The following is a 16,950-nucleotide window of genomic DNA, read 5'->3' on the forward strand; positions in this document are numbered from 1 at the left end:
TGTTTCCTTTTCACTGTCTTTTTATGAAAGTGATTTTAGTCATTTGTTGGATTTTTTTTTTTTTTTTTTTTTGTTTTTTGTTTTTCGAGACAGGGTTTCTCTGTGTAGCCCTGGCTATGCTGGAACTCACTCCATAGACCAGGTTGATTTCAAACCCTGCCTCTCCAGTGCTGGGATTTAAAACATGTGCCAACACCGCCAACACCGCTTAACTCATATATATATATATTTATCTTGAAGATAATTATATTCAGATTCTTGGTAGTGAACACCTTTAATCCCAGCACTCAGGAGGCAGAGGCAGGAAGATCCCTGTGACTTTGAGGCCAGCCTGGTTTCATAGAGTCCCAAGTCAGCTAACACTACATAGAGAGACCCTGTTTCAAATAAGTAAATAAACAAAGACATAAATAAATGAGAAGAAGTAGTTGAGGAGTGGGAGGCAGAGGGAGAGAGATGGCTCAGGTTGGTTAAGTGTAGGCTTCATGAGCCCCTATTCAGTCTCTTCAAGCAGATAGACTGAAAAGCAAATTTGTTCTTCCTTCCTTCCTTTCCTCCTATATTCCCTCCTTTCCTTTTCTTGTCACCTCTCTTTTTTCTTTTTTTTTTTTTTTTTGGTATTGGGATTAAAATTGTAAATGGTACAAGCACAATTATTTTAGGAATAGACTAGGAAGTGATTAATTTGAATAAATTGTATAAGAAAACAATAAACTTGATCAAATCAATATATGTTTATAATTGCAAACTGATAGACACTAGAAGACTGTTAAGGGGAAGTAAGAATCAAGGAGGTGTCTTTTAGGCCCTCATGAAGTCTGAAGCAGAATATGAGGCTGAGTGCATGTGTATGGTGGTGGTTGGGAGGGTGCGGGGGGAGCTTATTCCAAACTGAGAGGACCGACTGTATGTGTAAAGGCTCTGGGGTCAGAGAGAACAGGGTGTTTGTAGCGCTATAGGAGGCCCTGGGAGGTTGGGATTCTGAGCAGGAGGCAGAGGTGTCTGGGAAGAAGGGGCAGTGAGGTGCAGAGCATTGGTTTTAGAGCTCTTAGAGACTGGTTCCTTTAAAGACAAGCTCCTGGAGATGCATGCTGTAGTGACAGTTCCGATGAAGGGCGCTGGGGGTTGAAAGGTGGGATATTCTGGGGAGCTCGAGGGAGGCATCTGAGTGGAAGGATTAAGTGCATGAAGACAGCTGAGCTATTCAGGCTGTGTTCAGGAGACAGTTTGACAGGAGTACACTAAGGAGGAAGAAAGTTGGAGAGTGGGGCTGGAAAGGAAGGTTGGAGTCAGAGTTCTCAGAGTTAGCTTGAGGGATTTTACCTTCATTTTGTGGGTATGGAGAACTCTGGGCTATTGTGAGTACAGACTGCAGGTGCAGGGAAGTCTGAAGCTGAAGATGGGGGCCTGGCGGCCTGAGAGGAGCTGGAATGAGAGTCTGAGTCAGTGAATGGAATGAAGAGTGAATCTAGATGCAGAGTGAAAAGGCCTGCTGCAGACTAAACAGGCTTGGGGGAGGTGATGTGAGCGTGGGGGCCTGCAAGACTGCAGAGCCATTAAGGAAGGACACTGAGAACAGGAAGGTTCCACTTGGGACTGACCAGGCTAGCTCCGTGACTTCGGGCTAGCTCTGTGACGTCAGTGGTTGTGGGGGAGTGGTGTGTGCTAGGAGACTGAGTACAGCTGAGGGGTAACAGGATGGAACCCAAGAAGGAAGCAAAGGGAAGTCTCCATTCTAGGAGGGGAACAAGAAAATAGTAGACCCAGAGCTCCCAAGCACTGTCTGTCAGTGTTGGCCCCAGGGTCCTGCATCCCAGCCCCAACCTTGGACTGCTCTGAAGTGATTTTTTTTCCTTAAGATGTTCTCCTGTTAAAATGTAGCTGTACTACCACCTCAGGTGGGTGATGTTAAACCTTGTCAGCTATTAATATATTGTCGTGATTAGATACTTGGCAAGCAACAGCTTCCTGACAGCAGCTGCTTGCCGAAGAAGACAGATGATGAGCATGTTTTGATGGGGGCAAGAGTTAAGGAAGAGGTTCAGAGGTGGGGCAGGAGCAGAATTACCATACGATCTGGCAGTTCTGCTTCTAGTGTGTCCTCGAGAACTGGAAGCAGAGGCTCAAACAGGTATGTGGACCATCAGGTTCCTAGGCATTCGTTTAGCCGGAGTGGAAGCAGCGCAGTGCCCATTGTGGATGGAGAGAGAATACGATGCTTCCTACACGTTAAAATGGTAGTCAGCCCTGGGGCTGGGGGCTGGCTCAGTGGGTAAGAATACCTGCTGTGCAAACAAGAGGACGTGAGTTTGAATCCCTAGCACCCATTAATAGCTGAGCATGGCTACTCACGCGTGTAACCTCAGCATGGGGTGGAGGGCGTTAAGAGACAGGCAGATCCCAGGAGCCAGAATAGCCAGAATAGCAAGCTTTATGTTCACGAAAAAACCCTGTCTCAAAAAATAAACTGAGTAGCAGTAGAAGCGAAAACCCAGTGTCTTCTGACCTCTTCATGTTCAGGTTATGCAGATCCGTACATACTTGTGGACATATACCATGCACATACAAAATAATAGTCATCCTTAAAGAGGAGAAAACTCTGACATAGGCTACAGTGGATGAGCCTTAAACACGCCTCCCAACGAAGGTTAGAGAACAGCTGCCCATACCTAAGGACATAGAGTAAGGGCTTAGTATTTAAAAACGCCGCAGCAGTTTATGAAATAGATGTTCATGCCGTGTTTGGGCTTCAGCCCCACCTTCTCTGTATTCAGAACCTGCATTGTTACAGGAGAGGAGGGTGGGGTCACTGTCTGTCTGGGTGACACTGTGGGCAGCATGTGCGTAGTACAGGCTCGTGTTGTCCTTGGCCCCCGCAAGATGACGTGTGAGTGGAAGACTGTGGCTCTCTCCTCACTGCTTCTCCTTCTGGCATGGGTTGTTCTCCCATGGGAAGTCAGCTTCTCCATTTCCTGTGTGGTTTTGAAATGGATGTGGCTGTTGTCTACTTGCTGTGAGTAATCACAGTGTGTCACCACTTGTCAGACAAGTTCTCTTTATCGTCTCTGGGATTCCTTCAGAAAGGTAGAAACATACCTGTGGGACCACAGCCCCGTATTCCCCATAGCTCCTTTTAGAGCACCATCTGAATTACCCCGCAGGGGTTTGGTTTTAGTCTAGCATTATTTTATACACATATATACATGCACATGTGTGTGAGTCCAGAACCTCAAAGGAAATACTTTCCCATATACTTGGCATGCATTTATTTATTTTCTGACTAATAGACTATAATTATAAATATTTCCAGGATAAAATGTGGTTTTGGAGCAGTGGTTGCGCACACCTTTAATCCCAGCACTCGGGAGGCAGAGCCAGGCGGATCTCTGAGTTCCAGGCCAGCCTGGTCTACAGAGCGATGCCAGGACAGCCACCAAAACTACACAGAGAAACCCTGACTCGAAAGAACCAAAAGAAAAAAAGAAAGAAAGAACTGTGGTTTTGATCTGCTAGGTCAGTTAGCGTATTCACCTTCTTGCTTGCCTGGGTCTGACATTGTCACAGTGCTGAGGACTGAACCCCAGACTGTGCAAGGCTGAGCGCCCCTCTACCACTGGCTTGTGCCTCCAGCCCCACTCTGTTACTTTGAAATACATGTTATTATTGACTACAGTTACCCTGCTGTGCAAAATACATTTCAAAAGCAGTTCTTCCTGACTCTGTGGCACTTGGCACCCTTTGGTCAGAAACACTCATTTACCCCCTTCAAAGTCCCTCGTGCCTGGCATCTTCTGGAAACCATTAGATAGAGCCGTTGTTCTCCATGTCTGTGATTTTAGCTTTATTACCATGTACATGGAGGTGGTGTGTGCCATCTGCTTTCTATGTCTCCCATATTCCACTGATGTTTATGTTTTCCAGATCCATCCATACTGTTATGAGTGACAGGACTTCCTCCCCCTTTAAGCTGAGTGTAGTATTCTCTTGTTTTATTAGTTTGGTGTCACTGTAACCAAGATCCCTGACCTATGGATGGCAGGTTTATTTGGACTCTTCAGTTTGTCTTTTGAGACAGACTCTTTGTGCTGCCTAGTTTTATATCAGCTTGACACAAGCTATAGTCACCCAAGAGGAGGGAGCCTCAATTAAGAAAATGCCTCCATGCAGAGACAGTAGGAGTTCTGTGAGTTCAAGGCCAGCCTGGTCTACAAAGCGAGTTCCAGGACAGGCTCCAAAGCTACAGAGAAACCCTGTCTCAAAAAAACCAAAAACCAAAAGAAAAAGAAAAGAAAACGCCTCCATAAGACTGGGCTGCAGGCAAGCCTGTAAGGTATTTTCTTAATGTTTAGTGATTAATGGGGGAGGCCCAGCCTATTGTGGGTGGTACCACACCTGGGCTGTTGGTCCTGGGTTCTATAAGAAAGCAGATTGAACAAGCCAGTAAGTAGCACCCCTCCGTGACCTCTACATCAGCTCCTGCCTCTGGCTTCCTGCCCCGCCTGGGTTCCTCTGTTGGCTTCCCTCAGTAAACTATGACTCAGGCTATATAAGGCAAACAAACTCTTTCCTCCTCAAGTTGCTTTTGGTCATGGTGTTTCATCACAGCAATAATAACCCTAACAAAGACAGTTTTGCAGTATAACCTGGCTATTATGTAGCCTAAGTGGCCGAGGACTCACCTTGTACATTTAGGCTAACTTTAAGCTTAGGGTGATTCTCCTGTTTCTGTCTCCCAGTTGCTGAAATTATAGCTATGTGCCAGCAGGGATGGCCTTTGTATTATTTTCCATAGTAGTTGCACTAATTTATATTCTTATGATAAAAGTTCCTAAGTATTTAAGTTTTCATGTCCTATTGTAGATGAGATTGTTTTCCTTATTTCCTGTCTAGGTGGTTCATTATTTGTCCATAGAAACAATTTGTTTTACTCCAGACTCATAGTTCTGGAGTTTTCCATCCTTGCCTACTTGGCCCTGTTGCTTTGCGCTTTGGGTGAGATAAAACACTGGCAAGAAGCCAGGAAGCAAAGAAAAAGAACTACTACTGATTTTTATGTTGATTTTTTTTTATTTAACTTTTTAGTGATTCTTTGTGAAATTCACATTATGCATCTCAACCCCACTCATTCCCCCCCAAATAAAAATAAATAAATAAAAAGAGTAATCGTGTGGATTACTCATTGCGGTGAGTCATTGGTCTGGTCTGAGGCCTCTGGTTTCTGCTACACTGTTAATACTAGGCCCTCACTGGGACTGGAGGTCCTGCAACTTTGGGTCTCAGGACCAGCCCCTCCCATGCTCCAGCAGATCATTGATGGGGTGGATGTTGGGATGGACCAATTCATAGCCCTGGTTCTGGGCCTGGGTGGTTGCTAGGTTGGTCAGCCTGCAAGCTCTCCTTCATCCTTATCACCAGGGCGAGCTCTCTAGTCCCAGATAGCTCACTGTATGCAGATGTGAAAGCTTCCTGGGGTCTGGATTCTGCCAAAGTTAAATTTTCAGTGCCTCCTGCCTTAGCCAGGTACTGCAATACAGGAAAAGTGTGTAGCTTTCAGTGAACAGCTTGCTTTATAGTAAGTGAGTGATTCTAGGAACTTGAAATCTTTTGGAATTCCGTAACACATTAGGAGGGTTGCTCACTTCTTTACTTGACATGTTAATAATGAACACCGAGGGAGGAATGGCCATTTGCTTTTATGACAGTTTCTTGGAAAGAAGATACATACAGTGTGAGACCACAGAAGACTTCTCTAGCAGGAACTGTACCTGTATGTTGATTCACATAACCTTACTCCGTTTTACCTCTGTTTATCTCACTTTTCTGAGGACCAGCAACAGGTTCCTCACAGAACAGGCACTATCCATCATCTAGTGGGTGGGAGATTCTGCTTGGGTAGCTGGAAGTCTTCTCTTTTCCACTGTGGTCCATATCTTAGTGTAGAACCTGCCTCTCATTTGCAGCTTGTCTCCAGGTGTCAAACTAAGTCTCCCTCCCTGATGGTCAGTTGCAGACCTTCAGACCACTCTCCACAGTGGCCCTTTGGTGTTACTGCTCAGAGAGTTCACACTATAATACTCCAGTGTCTTAGTTTGGGTTTCTATTGCTGCAGTGAAACACCCAAAAAAAAAAAAAATAAATAAAAAAAAGCAAGTTGGGGAAAGTTGGGGAGGAAAGGGTTTATTTGACTTCTGCTTCTACATCACAGTTCATCATCAAAGGAAGTCAAGATAGGAACTCTAGCAAGGCAGGAACCTGGAGGCGGGAGCTGATGCAGGGGCCATGGAGGAGAGCTGCTTACTGGCTTGCTCATCGTGGCTTACTCAGCCTGCTTTCTTATAGAACCCAGGACCACCAGTCCTACGATGGTGCCAACATAATGGGCTGGGTCATCCCCCATCAATCATTAATTAAGAAAACACCCTACAGGCTTGTGTACAGCCTGGCCTTATGGAGGCATTTTCTTCATTGAGGTTCCCTCCTCTGAGATGACTCTAGCTTGTGTCAAGATGACATAAAACTGCTCAGCACAGCTAGGTAGGACTTCGTTTCAAAGAATGACCTGTCAGATATCTAGCACAGGAATATATCATAAAGGCATGGCAGTGAGTTTGGTAGTCCACCTGCTAGAGCAGCCCTGAGCTGGACTCTTTCATTGCGCATTCTGTCTTTTGAACAATCCTGGGTGATGCGGCCTTTCCTTTTCAGCGGTCCTAAGAGTAGCTGGTTCCCTGCAAAAGAGCACAGAAGTGATGAAGGCCATGCAGAGTCTTGTGAAGATCCCAGAAATCCAGGCCACCATGCGGGAGCTGTCCAAAGAGATGATGAAGGTGATTGGGCTAGTTGTGCTTTCTCTCCAAACCACTGAGAGGTCCTCTGAGCTGGAGCTGAGGCTGGGGCTGGAGCTGCGTGGCTGTGATTGGGGAGAGTGCGGCTGCGCCCACAGTGTTTTGAGAAGAGGAGCAGATGTTATCGGTTGAAACCACTGCTGTGCAAAGCATAGCAGAGACCGGTGGGATTGTAAGTGTGGGGAAAAAGCACACGCATGCCTAGATCTCCAGAGGAGGAACATCCAGTGATGCAGTCTGTGGGCTCCAGCAGGAGGGAAGAGACAAAGAAACTTTCATTTTACTGTCTGCTCTGAGGGTGTTAGTGAAGCTGGCAGGGAGGTGATTGCATTCTCTACAGTGCTGGATAACAGACACGTGTTAGCTTTGATGGCCGTTCTCGTAACAACTCAGCGTTGCCTGTCTGGAAAAGCAGCCCTAGATAGCATTTAAATGAAATGACTGTGGCCCAAATTCTTTTGTTTGGGAAACACCAGATCTGGCCTGCAGGCTGTAGTTGTTGATGCATTTTTTAACCACAAAAAGGAGAGACTGAGAACCAAATGGAAAGTATATAGGTACCTGCCAGCCTCAGGATAAGGGTGTGGCGGGAACTATACTAGTGGCCCCCAGACGGGCCAGGGATGAGAGGAGAGCATTGTTAATGAAGCACTGCTGATAGCACATGGCAGTTTGGCCTATCTTGTTCTCCAGGTGCTCTTTTGGGGTATTTTACATAGGGCATTGAGTCTTGAAGTTGCCAGGCAACCCAAGGTCTCTCGGGTTATAAGTCTGGAGCTGGACCACAGGTGTGTCTGCCCTCCTCATGAGCTGACATCTTGTATGATGCTGTTTCTTAGTTTAGACCTGTGGTTTAACAACCAAGAGTACACAACTCAAATTCCTGTGCGTGGATCTCCTTCTGCATTGCACAGTGTTTTATCTGTGAATGTGAACCATACACTGGGCACTGGGGTCAGGCAGAGGGGGTGTGGAAGGGCTGGAGAAGAACAGATAGAAAAATATCGTAAGAGCCCAGGGCTCAGCTCTTTAGAAAGAAGAGGCTTGGGCAATAGCAGTTAGCAGGGAATGGATCAGGAGGGCATGTCCTTTATATCTGGTATGTACTCAGACTGGAGATCACTGTGCAGTAGAGGCAGATGATGGCATAATTCTTGGAGTGACTCCAGGCCTGCATGTTTTAACTTACGTAGCCCCCAAAATATGAGTGAATGAGTTATTAAAACAAAAACAAACCTTTCAGATCTTTTTCACAGTGGTTTATGAACACTAAAAGTATGATTTGAAGGGAGCTTGTATATTGTAGATTCTAGGGACTGAGGCCAATAGTGATACATGACTGGGTGTATATTGAGGCTGTCCATAGTGACCCATCTTTAAAAGAGTGGGGACATGTTCTTAGACTTTGCATTTCTGCCCAGTACCTGGCTCTGTTACACAGGCCAGGAATTTGATGAATCACTGCTGATTAAATGAAGAAGTAGATAAATGATAACCTCTTTCTTCAGAATGAGGGGGGAAGTTACAGTTTGGATTCTGCTAAGTTCTTTTAACCAATCAACAGTTTGTAGCTGGAGTTATCTCCAGTCCCGCCTGGACTGGCAGCCACGCAGACTCAAATAAACACACAGACGCTTATATTACTTATACGCTGAATGGCTGTGACAGGCTTCTTGCTGTCTGTTCTTACATCTTAAATTAACCCATTTTTATTAATCTATAAGTTGCCACGTGGCTTGTGGCTTACTGGTATCTTACATCATGTTTCTCCTCATGACGGCTGGCAGCGTCTCCCTGCCTCAGCCTTCTACTTCCCGGAATTCTCTATCCTTGTCCCGCCTATACTTCCTGCCTGGCTACTGGCCAGTCAACACTTTATTTATCAATCATCCATAGCAACAGTTATTTATTGATCCCCTTTTTTTGTTTGAGTTTTTTTGGTTTTACTTAGTCGGTAGGGTTTTGTTTTGTTTGAGACAAGCTACAAACAGTCCTCATGCTACAGCCTCCCAAGTGCTGTTTGTTGAACAGTAGACGCCAGCATCGAAACAACTTCCAGTTAGCTGGGCTGTAGGGCTCCACCTTGGTGACCATGATAGGAGTTTGTTCATTTGAGTAGGGAAAGGATCTAGAATTGGGTGAGGACTAGCTAGACCATGTCATGGAGTCACCTTGGATCAGGAAGCACAAAGGCTGGAAGGTGAGTGGGTTTCCGGGACAGGAGCAGAGGCCAGAGCCATTCCTGCCTCCGGTGCCTCTTGGTTTGCAAGGACACTAGGGTTCCCTCTGGTAGCTCCTCCGGGACCCCTTTCTGACATGGGAGGGTGCTCTAATGACCCTCTTGCTCTGCTAATGGACACTGAGTGGCCTCATCCGGAGTTGGGGACTTGGGAGAGGTTTTTGTTGGTGCCTCACAATGGTCCCTTGCTATTTCCTTGTTTCTAAAGTGTGTACATGCACACACATGGATGAGCACTGTTGGATGATGGTACATACACACGTGTTGGGGTGTTTGCGTGTGGAAGCGGACGTTGGCATTGGGTACCCTCCCCTATTACTCTCCACTGCTTTTTTGAGACAGACTCTCACTGAACTTGAGGCTCCTCAGGCTGTCGGGTAGCTTCAGAGACCACCCTGCCTCCCCAAAACACTTCCCCTCCCACAGTGCTGGGTGCATGTGGGCTGTCAATGCCCAGCTCTTTAAATGGGTTCTGGGGATTTGAAGATGTCCCCAAGTTTTTGTGGCTCTTTACCAACCAAGCCATTCCTCTGCCTCCTTGCTACTTTCTGAAAAGAAGGCTGACCGCCAGGCTGCCAGGCACAGGCTTCCAGTAAAGTGATTGGCCTTGCTTTGAGGTCAGGAACTCGTGACTTTGCTTGAGGAGGAGAAGAAGAGGTGATCAGGGTTTGGTGATGGACTGATACTCAGCGCACCCACCCACCAGCAGCTAGCCTCCTCCAGCAGCGGTGACCTGCCATGCTGCGATGTTTTTTGAGCATTTTCTAGTCCCTCCATGTTTGTGCCTTTGTTGTCCTGTTGTCTCCGGTGGCTCCGACCAGTTTTGATCCTGCATTTCAACCCTTGCCCTCTCAGGTCCTATTTGCAGTGTTAGGCCAGTTGCTTTCCAAGCCGCTCAGGGGTGTGCTGCTGAGGACTGCTGCCATAGTTGGGGTTCTGCAGGCTCCAGGCCTGGGAGTGCGTTTAGAGCACTCTTTCCCTCTGGGTCGTTGTCTGCAGAGAGGCCATCCTCCAGGGTCTCCTTTCCACCTGTCTTCCTTCCTTGTCACCTGGGCAAGGTGGCCTAGACTCAGAGACCTCCTGCTGCTGCCGTCCAGGGGTGTTGGGAACAGATGTAACATTGAGGGGGGTGGCTTTTTGTTCTCTGTTCAGGCTGGAATCATAGAGGAAATGTTAGAGGACACATTTGAAAGCATGGATGACCAGGAAGAAATGGAAGAAGCAGCAGAAATGGAGATCGACAGAATCCTCTTTGAAATCACAGCAGGTATGGCCAGGAGAGCCCTCCGGCCCTCCCCGACTCACCCCTTCCCGGTCAGTCACACTGGCTCCGTCTGCATTTGTCCTGTGTTAGAGTATGCAAGGTGTTTCCTAAGGAATGGACAGTAAAGCAATATCCAGTTCTCAAGAAACAAAGGATTTTTAGTTCCTGATTTTCACATTACCTGAAAACAGCTGTTAGGAATTTGAGTCAGTATAGACTCGACTTTAGTATAAAACATGTCTATTAAATATAGGAATAAACAAAAATAGTTATTTCTGGGAGCTTTATAACTTTTTTAATTCTGGATTTTCTGAATTTTTTTGTTTTTGTTTTTGTTTTCGAGACAGGGTTTCTCTGTGTAGCTTTGGAGCCTTTCCTGGAACTCACTTTGGAGACCAGGCTGGCCTCGAACTCACAGAGATTTGCCTGCCTCTGCCTCCCAAGTGCTGGGATTAAAGGCGTGTGCCATCACCGCCCAGCGAGTTTTCTGAATTTTATGCTTAATAAAATGGTGGGATTTAATTTTTGTTTTAAAATGTTGGAAAAAAGGTATTTTGAGAAACTATTTTATATGAAAATTTGGAAATAGTTTACATTTTCTTTTACTTTTTCTTTATTGGATTTGTTTTGGTGTTTTGAAGTCTCTCTGGTCTCAGACCCTCTTCTTGCCTCATCTGGACCCCACACCTGCCTAACAACGTGCTTGTTTGTTTGACCTTGTTTCCGGTGGCACTGGGGATTGAACCTGGGGCCTCCCACATCCAACAAGCAGCCGACTGCTGAGCTGTCTCCCCAGCCTGTATTCTGAGATAGGGGCTCATGAAGTTGCTCAGGCTGGCCTTGAACCTCTCTGTAGCCTAGGTGAACCTTGTTTTCTGTCCTCCTGGCTGAGCTTCCGGTTAGCTGAGATTCGAGGCCTGTGCCACCCAGTCTGGCTTCAACAATTAAACTTTATTCAGAGAAATTAAAAATTAGATTTTCAGTAGTATTTAGAAATTTAAACTAGAAACTTTAGAATTACTTTTTTTTTTTTTTTTTTTTTTTGAGATGAGGTCCCACTATTTTGCCCAAGATGGCCCCAAAATCCTGAGCTAAAGTAACCCTTCTGTTCCCAAGTATGCGGACTCAAGTATACAGCACCTTGCCCAATAGTCTAGACATTAAAATTCTTAAGATTTGGGGGTGGGGGTGGTATTACTCCTGTAGTAGTAGCTACTTGGGAGACTGAGGCAGGATCACTCCAGGGCAACGTAACAAGTCTGTCTGTTCATCTGCACGGTTCTTTCTCTCAGCTGAGATGTGTAGGCAGAGGAAGCAAATTTCCACTCTGGACAGCAGCTCCACCACTGCGGTCCTTGAATGAGAGGAGGCTGGGAAGACGAGGACCTTGTTCCTTATGCAGTGTGTTTAAGCTGTTCACTCTCTCTTTAGGAGCCCTGGGCAAAGCACCCAGTAAAGTAACCGACGCCCTTCCTGAGCCTGAACCTATCGGAGCGATGGCTGCCTCAGAAGAGGGAGAGGATGAGGAGGATGAAGAGGACCTGGAGGCCATGCAGTCCCGGCTGGCCACACTCCGAAGCTAGGGCCACCCAGTTGTGGCCTCAGCTCTGTGGTGCCCTCGTCTAGGTGTGGGCACAGCCTCCGGGGAGTCCCCGTTTCCTGTATCTCTTGCACTACACCTCTGTTGTGAAGCATTGCATTTTGGAGAGGGTTCTTTGCTAGTATATCTTCACTGTTTGCAGAGGTCTTAAGGACTGTTTTTATGAAGGTGGTGTAATCAAATGCATTATTTTCAAGATCATAAATAGCAGAAGTATCTTTCTTGGGGGAGGGCAAAGAAACCCATTTTCTCATGAAGCAGTTCCTAGAAGAGTCAATTGAATGTTGAGGACTCTCTACTGGTGTGTATGTGTAAAATACTACGTAAATGGATGTCAATAAACTTCTACTTTAGCTCTTGGTCTCATTGTAGATGTCGTGTGCAGTGAACTCAAGGTGTTGATCTCCCAGATGTCTCAGTGTTGGCCCTGGAAAGAGGAAGTGCCGTCACCAGGCATCAGAACATGGGAGCTCAGCAGAAGTGCCTTCTGCTCAGGAGCTGCTGGTCCTGATCTTACAGACAGTGTTTGGGGGCCACTCTTGGCAGTTGTCATCTGTTTAACCAGTGGGTGTTGGTAATGCGCTGTGTTGGCTGGGGAACTGTACAACGCACTGTGCACACGTGGGTAGCTTTGCAGCTGTTAGTCATTCCTCCCCATGGCAAGTGTCATGCGGAACAGACAGCTCTGGGATCAGGACTCTTACCCCCCATTCTCGCTGGGAGCCAAGGGTCTTGCACACAGGGACATGGCCTAACCATGAATATGAAGAGCTAACGAGCGAGAAGCTTTGGTTATGCATTGAAACATACACACCACGACATGCTTTAGATGCACTGAGAAGTAACCTGGCAGTTGCACTGTGTGTGTGACAGTTTGAAAAGCTCTTTGGCATGATTGGTCTCATGCAGTCTTCACAGATGAGAACAGCTGTTTGCTGAAGTCACACACGCTCATGTACAATGGCCTGTGTCCACCATTATTGTGGTACAGAATGGCTTTGTTACCCAAAAACAACCCTATGTGCTCTGTTCATCCCCTCCTCCCTGGTCCCGTGACATCCATTGGCCTGTTGACTATCTCTGTGGGTTTTCCTTTTCCAGCTTTACAGACTAGCTTCCCTTATGTGCTAATGAGCATTTAAGTTTCCTCTGTGTGGGTTCATGACTTGATTGTTCAGCTCTTCTCAGTGAGCAGCATTCCATTTTCTGGATGAACCAAAACTTGTCGTGAAGGGCATCAGGACTGCCCCTCAGTTTGGGGATTATCACTAAACCTGAAGCAATGTCTGCAGCACTTTCCCTGTGTGTGAGTTATTAATTCCTGTGGAAACCAGGGAGCTCAACCATAGGACGTGTGGTCAGCACATCCTTGGGGCTGTAAGAGGCTACACCAGCCTTGCATAGCACACTGTCCACCTCCTAGGAGGAAGAGTTCTGCCGTTCTGCGTCCTTGGCAGCATTTGTCATGAGGGATTTCTGTTGTGTTGGTACCGTGTCTTAATCTGTAATCCCCGATGAAGCATGCTGGGCATCTGTTTCTATACTTGCCTTCTCTGTATTTTGTTTGAGAATGTTGAAATAGTGGCCTTGAACTCATGACCTCTCTGCCCTGCCACCATGCCCAGCTTGCCACCTGTATTTCTTCACTGTTGGTGTTTGTTCATTTTATAAACTGGATTGTTTTCTGATCACTCAACTTTAAGGTCCTCTTCCATATTTTGGACCAGTCGTCTATCAGATTTTATCCTATTCTCTGGTCTGTTCACTCATTGTTGACAGTTGCTCAAAGCTGACGTTTTTTACTTTTAATAAAACCCTGCTTCTCAATTATTTATTTTGTATATCATGCCTTTGGTGTCTTGTTTTGTTTTTTTTAAAGTGTCACTACAGGGGATGTAGCTCAGTGGTAGAGTACCGGCCTGGCATGTACAAGGTCCTGGGTTCAATCCTCAAGTACCAACACACACACACACACACACACACACACACACATACACATACATATACACACACATACACACACACACACACAATTTAAATGTTGTGTTACCTAGTAGTTTGTCTTGTTTTAGTTACATGTGTTTATCGTGGTGGGATGTGAGCCACAGTGTACATTTGGAAGTCAGAAGACAACTTGTAAGAGTTGGTGCTCTTTCCACCATATGGGCTCTGGGGATCCGACTCGGGCAGTTGGGTTTGTAGGTGAGCATGTTTTTTCACTGGGGCAGCTTACTGGCCCTTGTGTTGTGTTCAGATTGAGGTCTATAATCCAGTTTCAGTTGACTTTTACAAAGGTTTTCATGAAGGTGTTTATAAAAGTCTGTGTGTAGGTTTGTTGGTTTTTGCATGTGGATATCCAGTAGTTCAGGATCATTCATTGAAAAGCCTTTCTGCCAGTCTATATATATATATATATGGTTATCTTATCTACTTAGATTGAGAGACACTACTGGGCATTTCCAGAGCGAAGTGCCAACAGGGGAAGACCTACCTCCCCCGTCCCTAGGGGCATATGCAGAGTGAAAGGGAAAAAGAGAAGGCCCACTAGCTCTGGGCTCAAGCTGAGCTAAGAGTCGTCTTTCTTCCTTTGAGTTGATTTCGTCAGGTGTTGGTCTCAAATGACAAAGTAAAACGTGCTGCACTTTGTTTCCCAAAATCAATCAGTTGTATTGCGCGGCTCTACTTCTGGGCTCCCTGTTCTGTTGTCCCCTCTTCCACCCAAGCCATGTGTGAGAGACACATGCGCACACTCCATCCTAGCACTTGGAGGCAATGACAGCAGGATTGTCTGAGCTACATATTGACCCTAACTCAAGCAAACCAACGAGTCAGTCAACCAAAGACTGGTGATGTAGCTCCGTGGTGGAGCAGTTACCTAGCAGGGATTCAGTTCCCAGCGCCACAAAAGAAAAACGTGGCTTGATAGCCAAAGCAGCATTATAGTAATTCTCAGTCAGGTCATATCACCCTTTGACTTGTTTGAGACAGGTTCTCACTAGGTAGCCCTGGCTGGCCTGGAACTTGCCGTGTAGACCAGGCTGGCCAAATTGACAGGTCCACCTGCCTCTGCCTCTGCCTCTGGAGTGAGTGCTGGGGTTAAAGGTGTGTACCACCAGGCCTGGTAGTCTTGTTTTTTTAAAGTTATGTTGTTAATTCTGGGTCTTTTGCTTCTTGATATACACTTTAGATTTAATTTACTGAGATTCCAAAAATAATTTGAAATCTGTGGAGAACTGGTGTGTTGCAATGATGCTGCATGCTTTATAATGAGCCCCAAGTTTCTTTACAAGGTGACACTGGCATTAACTTGCCCATTTCCCTTTAGTTTGTATGTTTGTCGATAATCAAACTTTACCCAGGTAGATGACAGTGGCAGCCTGTCTTCCAAGCACTCAGTGAACAACAGATCATGTTTTCACATTCCTGATTTCCTGCTGAGCAGAGCAATTTTGGGCTGTATTTTTGCCATGTATTTCTTTTTCCCCTCACATGCTTTGGTGGCATCATGGGAAGCAGTTCAGATCTGCAGTCTGTCCCTCCTCTATCCCAGTAACAGATGCAATAACAGAAATACTGGTTTTTCTGCCATCCCATCAGGACCCACTTGGTGCCTAATAAACTGATCCCATATCCTAGAGCACCTAAATTACCACTGTATACCCCAGCTTGCTCCCTTTAAATGGTTACTCTGAAATAGCTGCTCTCCAGCCCAGAGTGTGCACACTGCACCCTAGGCAGATGGCTGAGACCCTCCCTGCACCCTGCCCACCCAAAGTGTGCACACTGCACCCTAGGCAGATGGCTGAGACCCTCCCTGCACCCTGCCCACCCAAAGTGTGCACACTGCACCCTAGGCAGATGGCTGAGACCCTCCCTGCACCCCTGCCCCACCCCTCCATTTCACAGCCAAGCTGCCTCTCTCTGTCAGAGGCAGATGAAAAAAAAAACTTCAAAAGCTTTTATTATCCTGTTTTCTATGCTCAAGTATTTTGCTGAAAAGACAAGTCTGGAGTGTGTACCCATTGAGCTTAACATTACAGATGGCAGTCTCAGGACAGACACAGTATTTGAAGAAATAATGCCTCATAGTGTAAAAACTTATTCAAGAAGCACAAAGTCATAGCATTGAAAGAGTAAGGTAGAGAAGACCAACTACTAGGTACTGCTTTATTGGTGTGTGTGTGTGTGTGTGTGTGTGTGTGTGTGTGTGTGTGTGTGTGTGTGTGTGTGTAGAGTGATTCACTTATAGCGTTGTCTATACTGCCTCCTGCCAAGCATGACTTCACTTGCTACCTGGAACAGAGTGCCCTGGAGAAAGAGCTGCAACAATGGATTGCTGCCATTAATAACCTGACAATTCTTGCTTGCCAGCCCCAGCCTGTGGTTTTGGAGCATACAATGAGAATTCCAACTGGACGCAGCACCGAGGCCTTTCAGGGCCATCCTGGCCTCGACCCACTGGTGACACCTCATCCACTCTCTGGTGTCAGAGTGCTCGTTCCAGAGCGGCCCACAACAGCATGCTAAACTCTTAAACCCTAAAGGGACTCATACTGGGACATGTGGTAGTAAAGGCCACAGAAGAAAGAATCCTTAAACCGCCAAAGAGGAGGGAGAGGGGTCTTCAGTAAGATGTACAAGTATCTTTTGATAACAGACCACCGTGGCCAGGAGACTGTAGGATACCATTTTTAGAATGTTTAAAAAAAAAAAAAAAACAAAAACTGCCGGGCGGTGGTGGCGCACGCCTTTAATCCCAGCACTTGGGAGGCAGAGGCAGGCGGATCTCTGTGAGTTCGAGGCCAGCCTGGTCTCTAAAGCGAGTTCCAGGAAAGGCGCAAAGCTACACAGAAAAACCCTGTCTTGAAAAACAAAAACAAAAAACCTATCTAGCAAAACAGTTCCTTCAGAATAAAACACATTTAGTGCTTCTGCATCTCCCCTGCAGGAAATGTCTAGTCCATAGTCCTCAAGGCTAACATGACACCAGATAGTAACTTAA

At 46.3% G+C, this 16,950-nt stretch overlaps 1 protein-coding gene across 3 annotated transcripts in view; it reads left to right on the forward strand.

Moving 5' to 3' along the window:
- Chmp3 (charged multivesicular body protein 3) overlaps positions 1 to 12,319 on the forward strand; it is a 33,183-nt gene extending 20,864 nt beyond the window's left edge. For all 3 annotated transcript variants that reach the window (XM_006991003.4, XM_076566911.1, XM_042273446.2), the window contains 3 exons: positions 6,706 to 6,827; positions 10,237 to 10,351; positions 11,780 to 12,319. In XM_006991003.4, the coding sequence (XP_006991065.1) occupies positions 6,706 to 6,827; positions 10,237 to 10,351; positions 11,780 to 11,931 (389 nt within the window). In that variant the 3' untranslated portion in view covers positions 11,932 to 12,319. The remainder of the gene's footprint in view (positions 1 to 6,705; positions 6,828 to 10,236; positions 10,352 to 11,779) is intronic.
- The last annotated feature ends 4,631 nt before the right edge of the window (positions 12,320 to 16,950 follow it).

This window comes from Peromyscus maniculatus, chromosome 3, assembly GCF_049852395.1.
Source record: "Peromyscus maniculatus bairdii isolate BWxNUB_F1_BW_parent chromosome 3, HU_Pman_BW_mat_3.1, whole genome shotgun sequence".
NCBI classification, from domain to species: domain Eukaryota; kingdom Metazoa; phylum Chordata; class Mammalia; order Rodentia; family Cricetidae; genus Peromyscus; species Peromyscus maniculatus.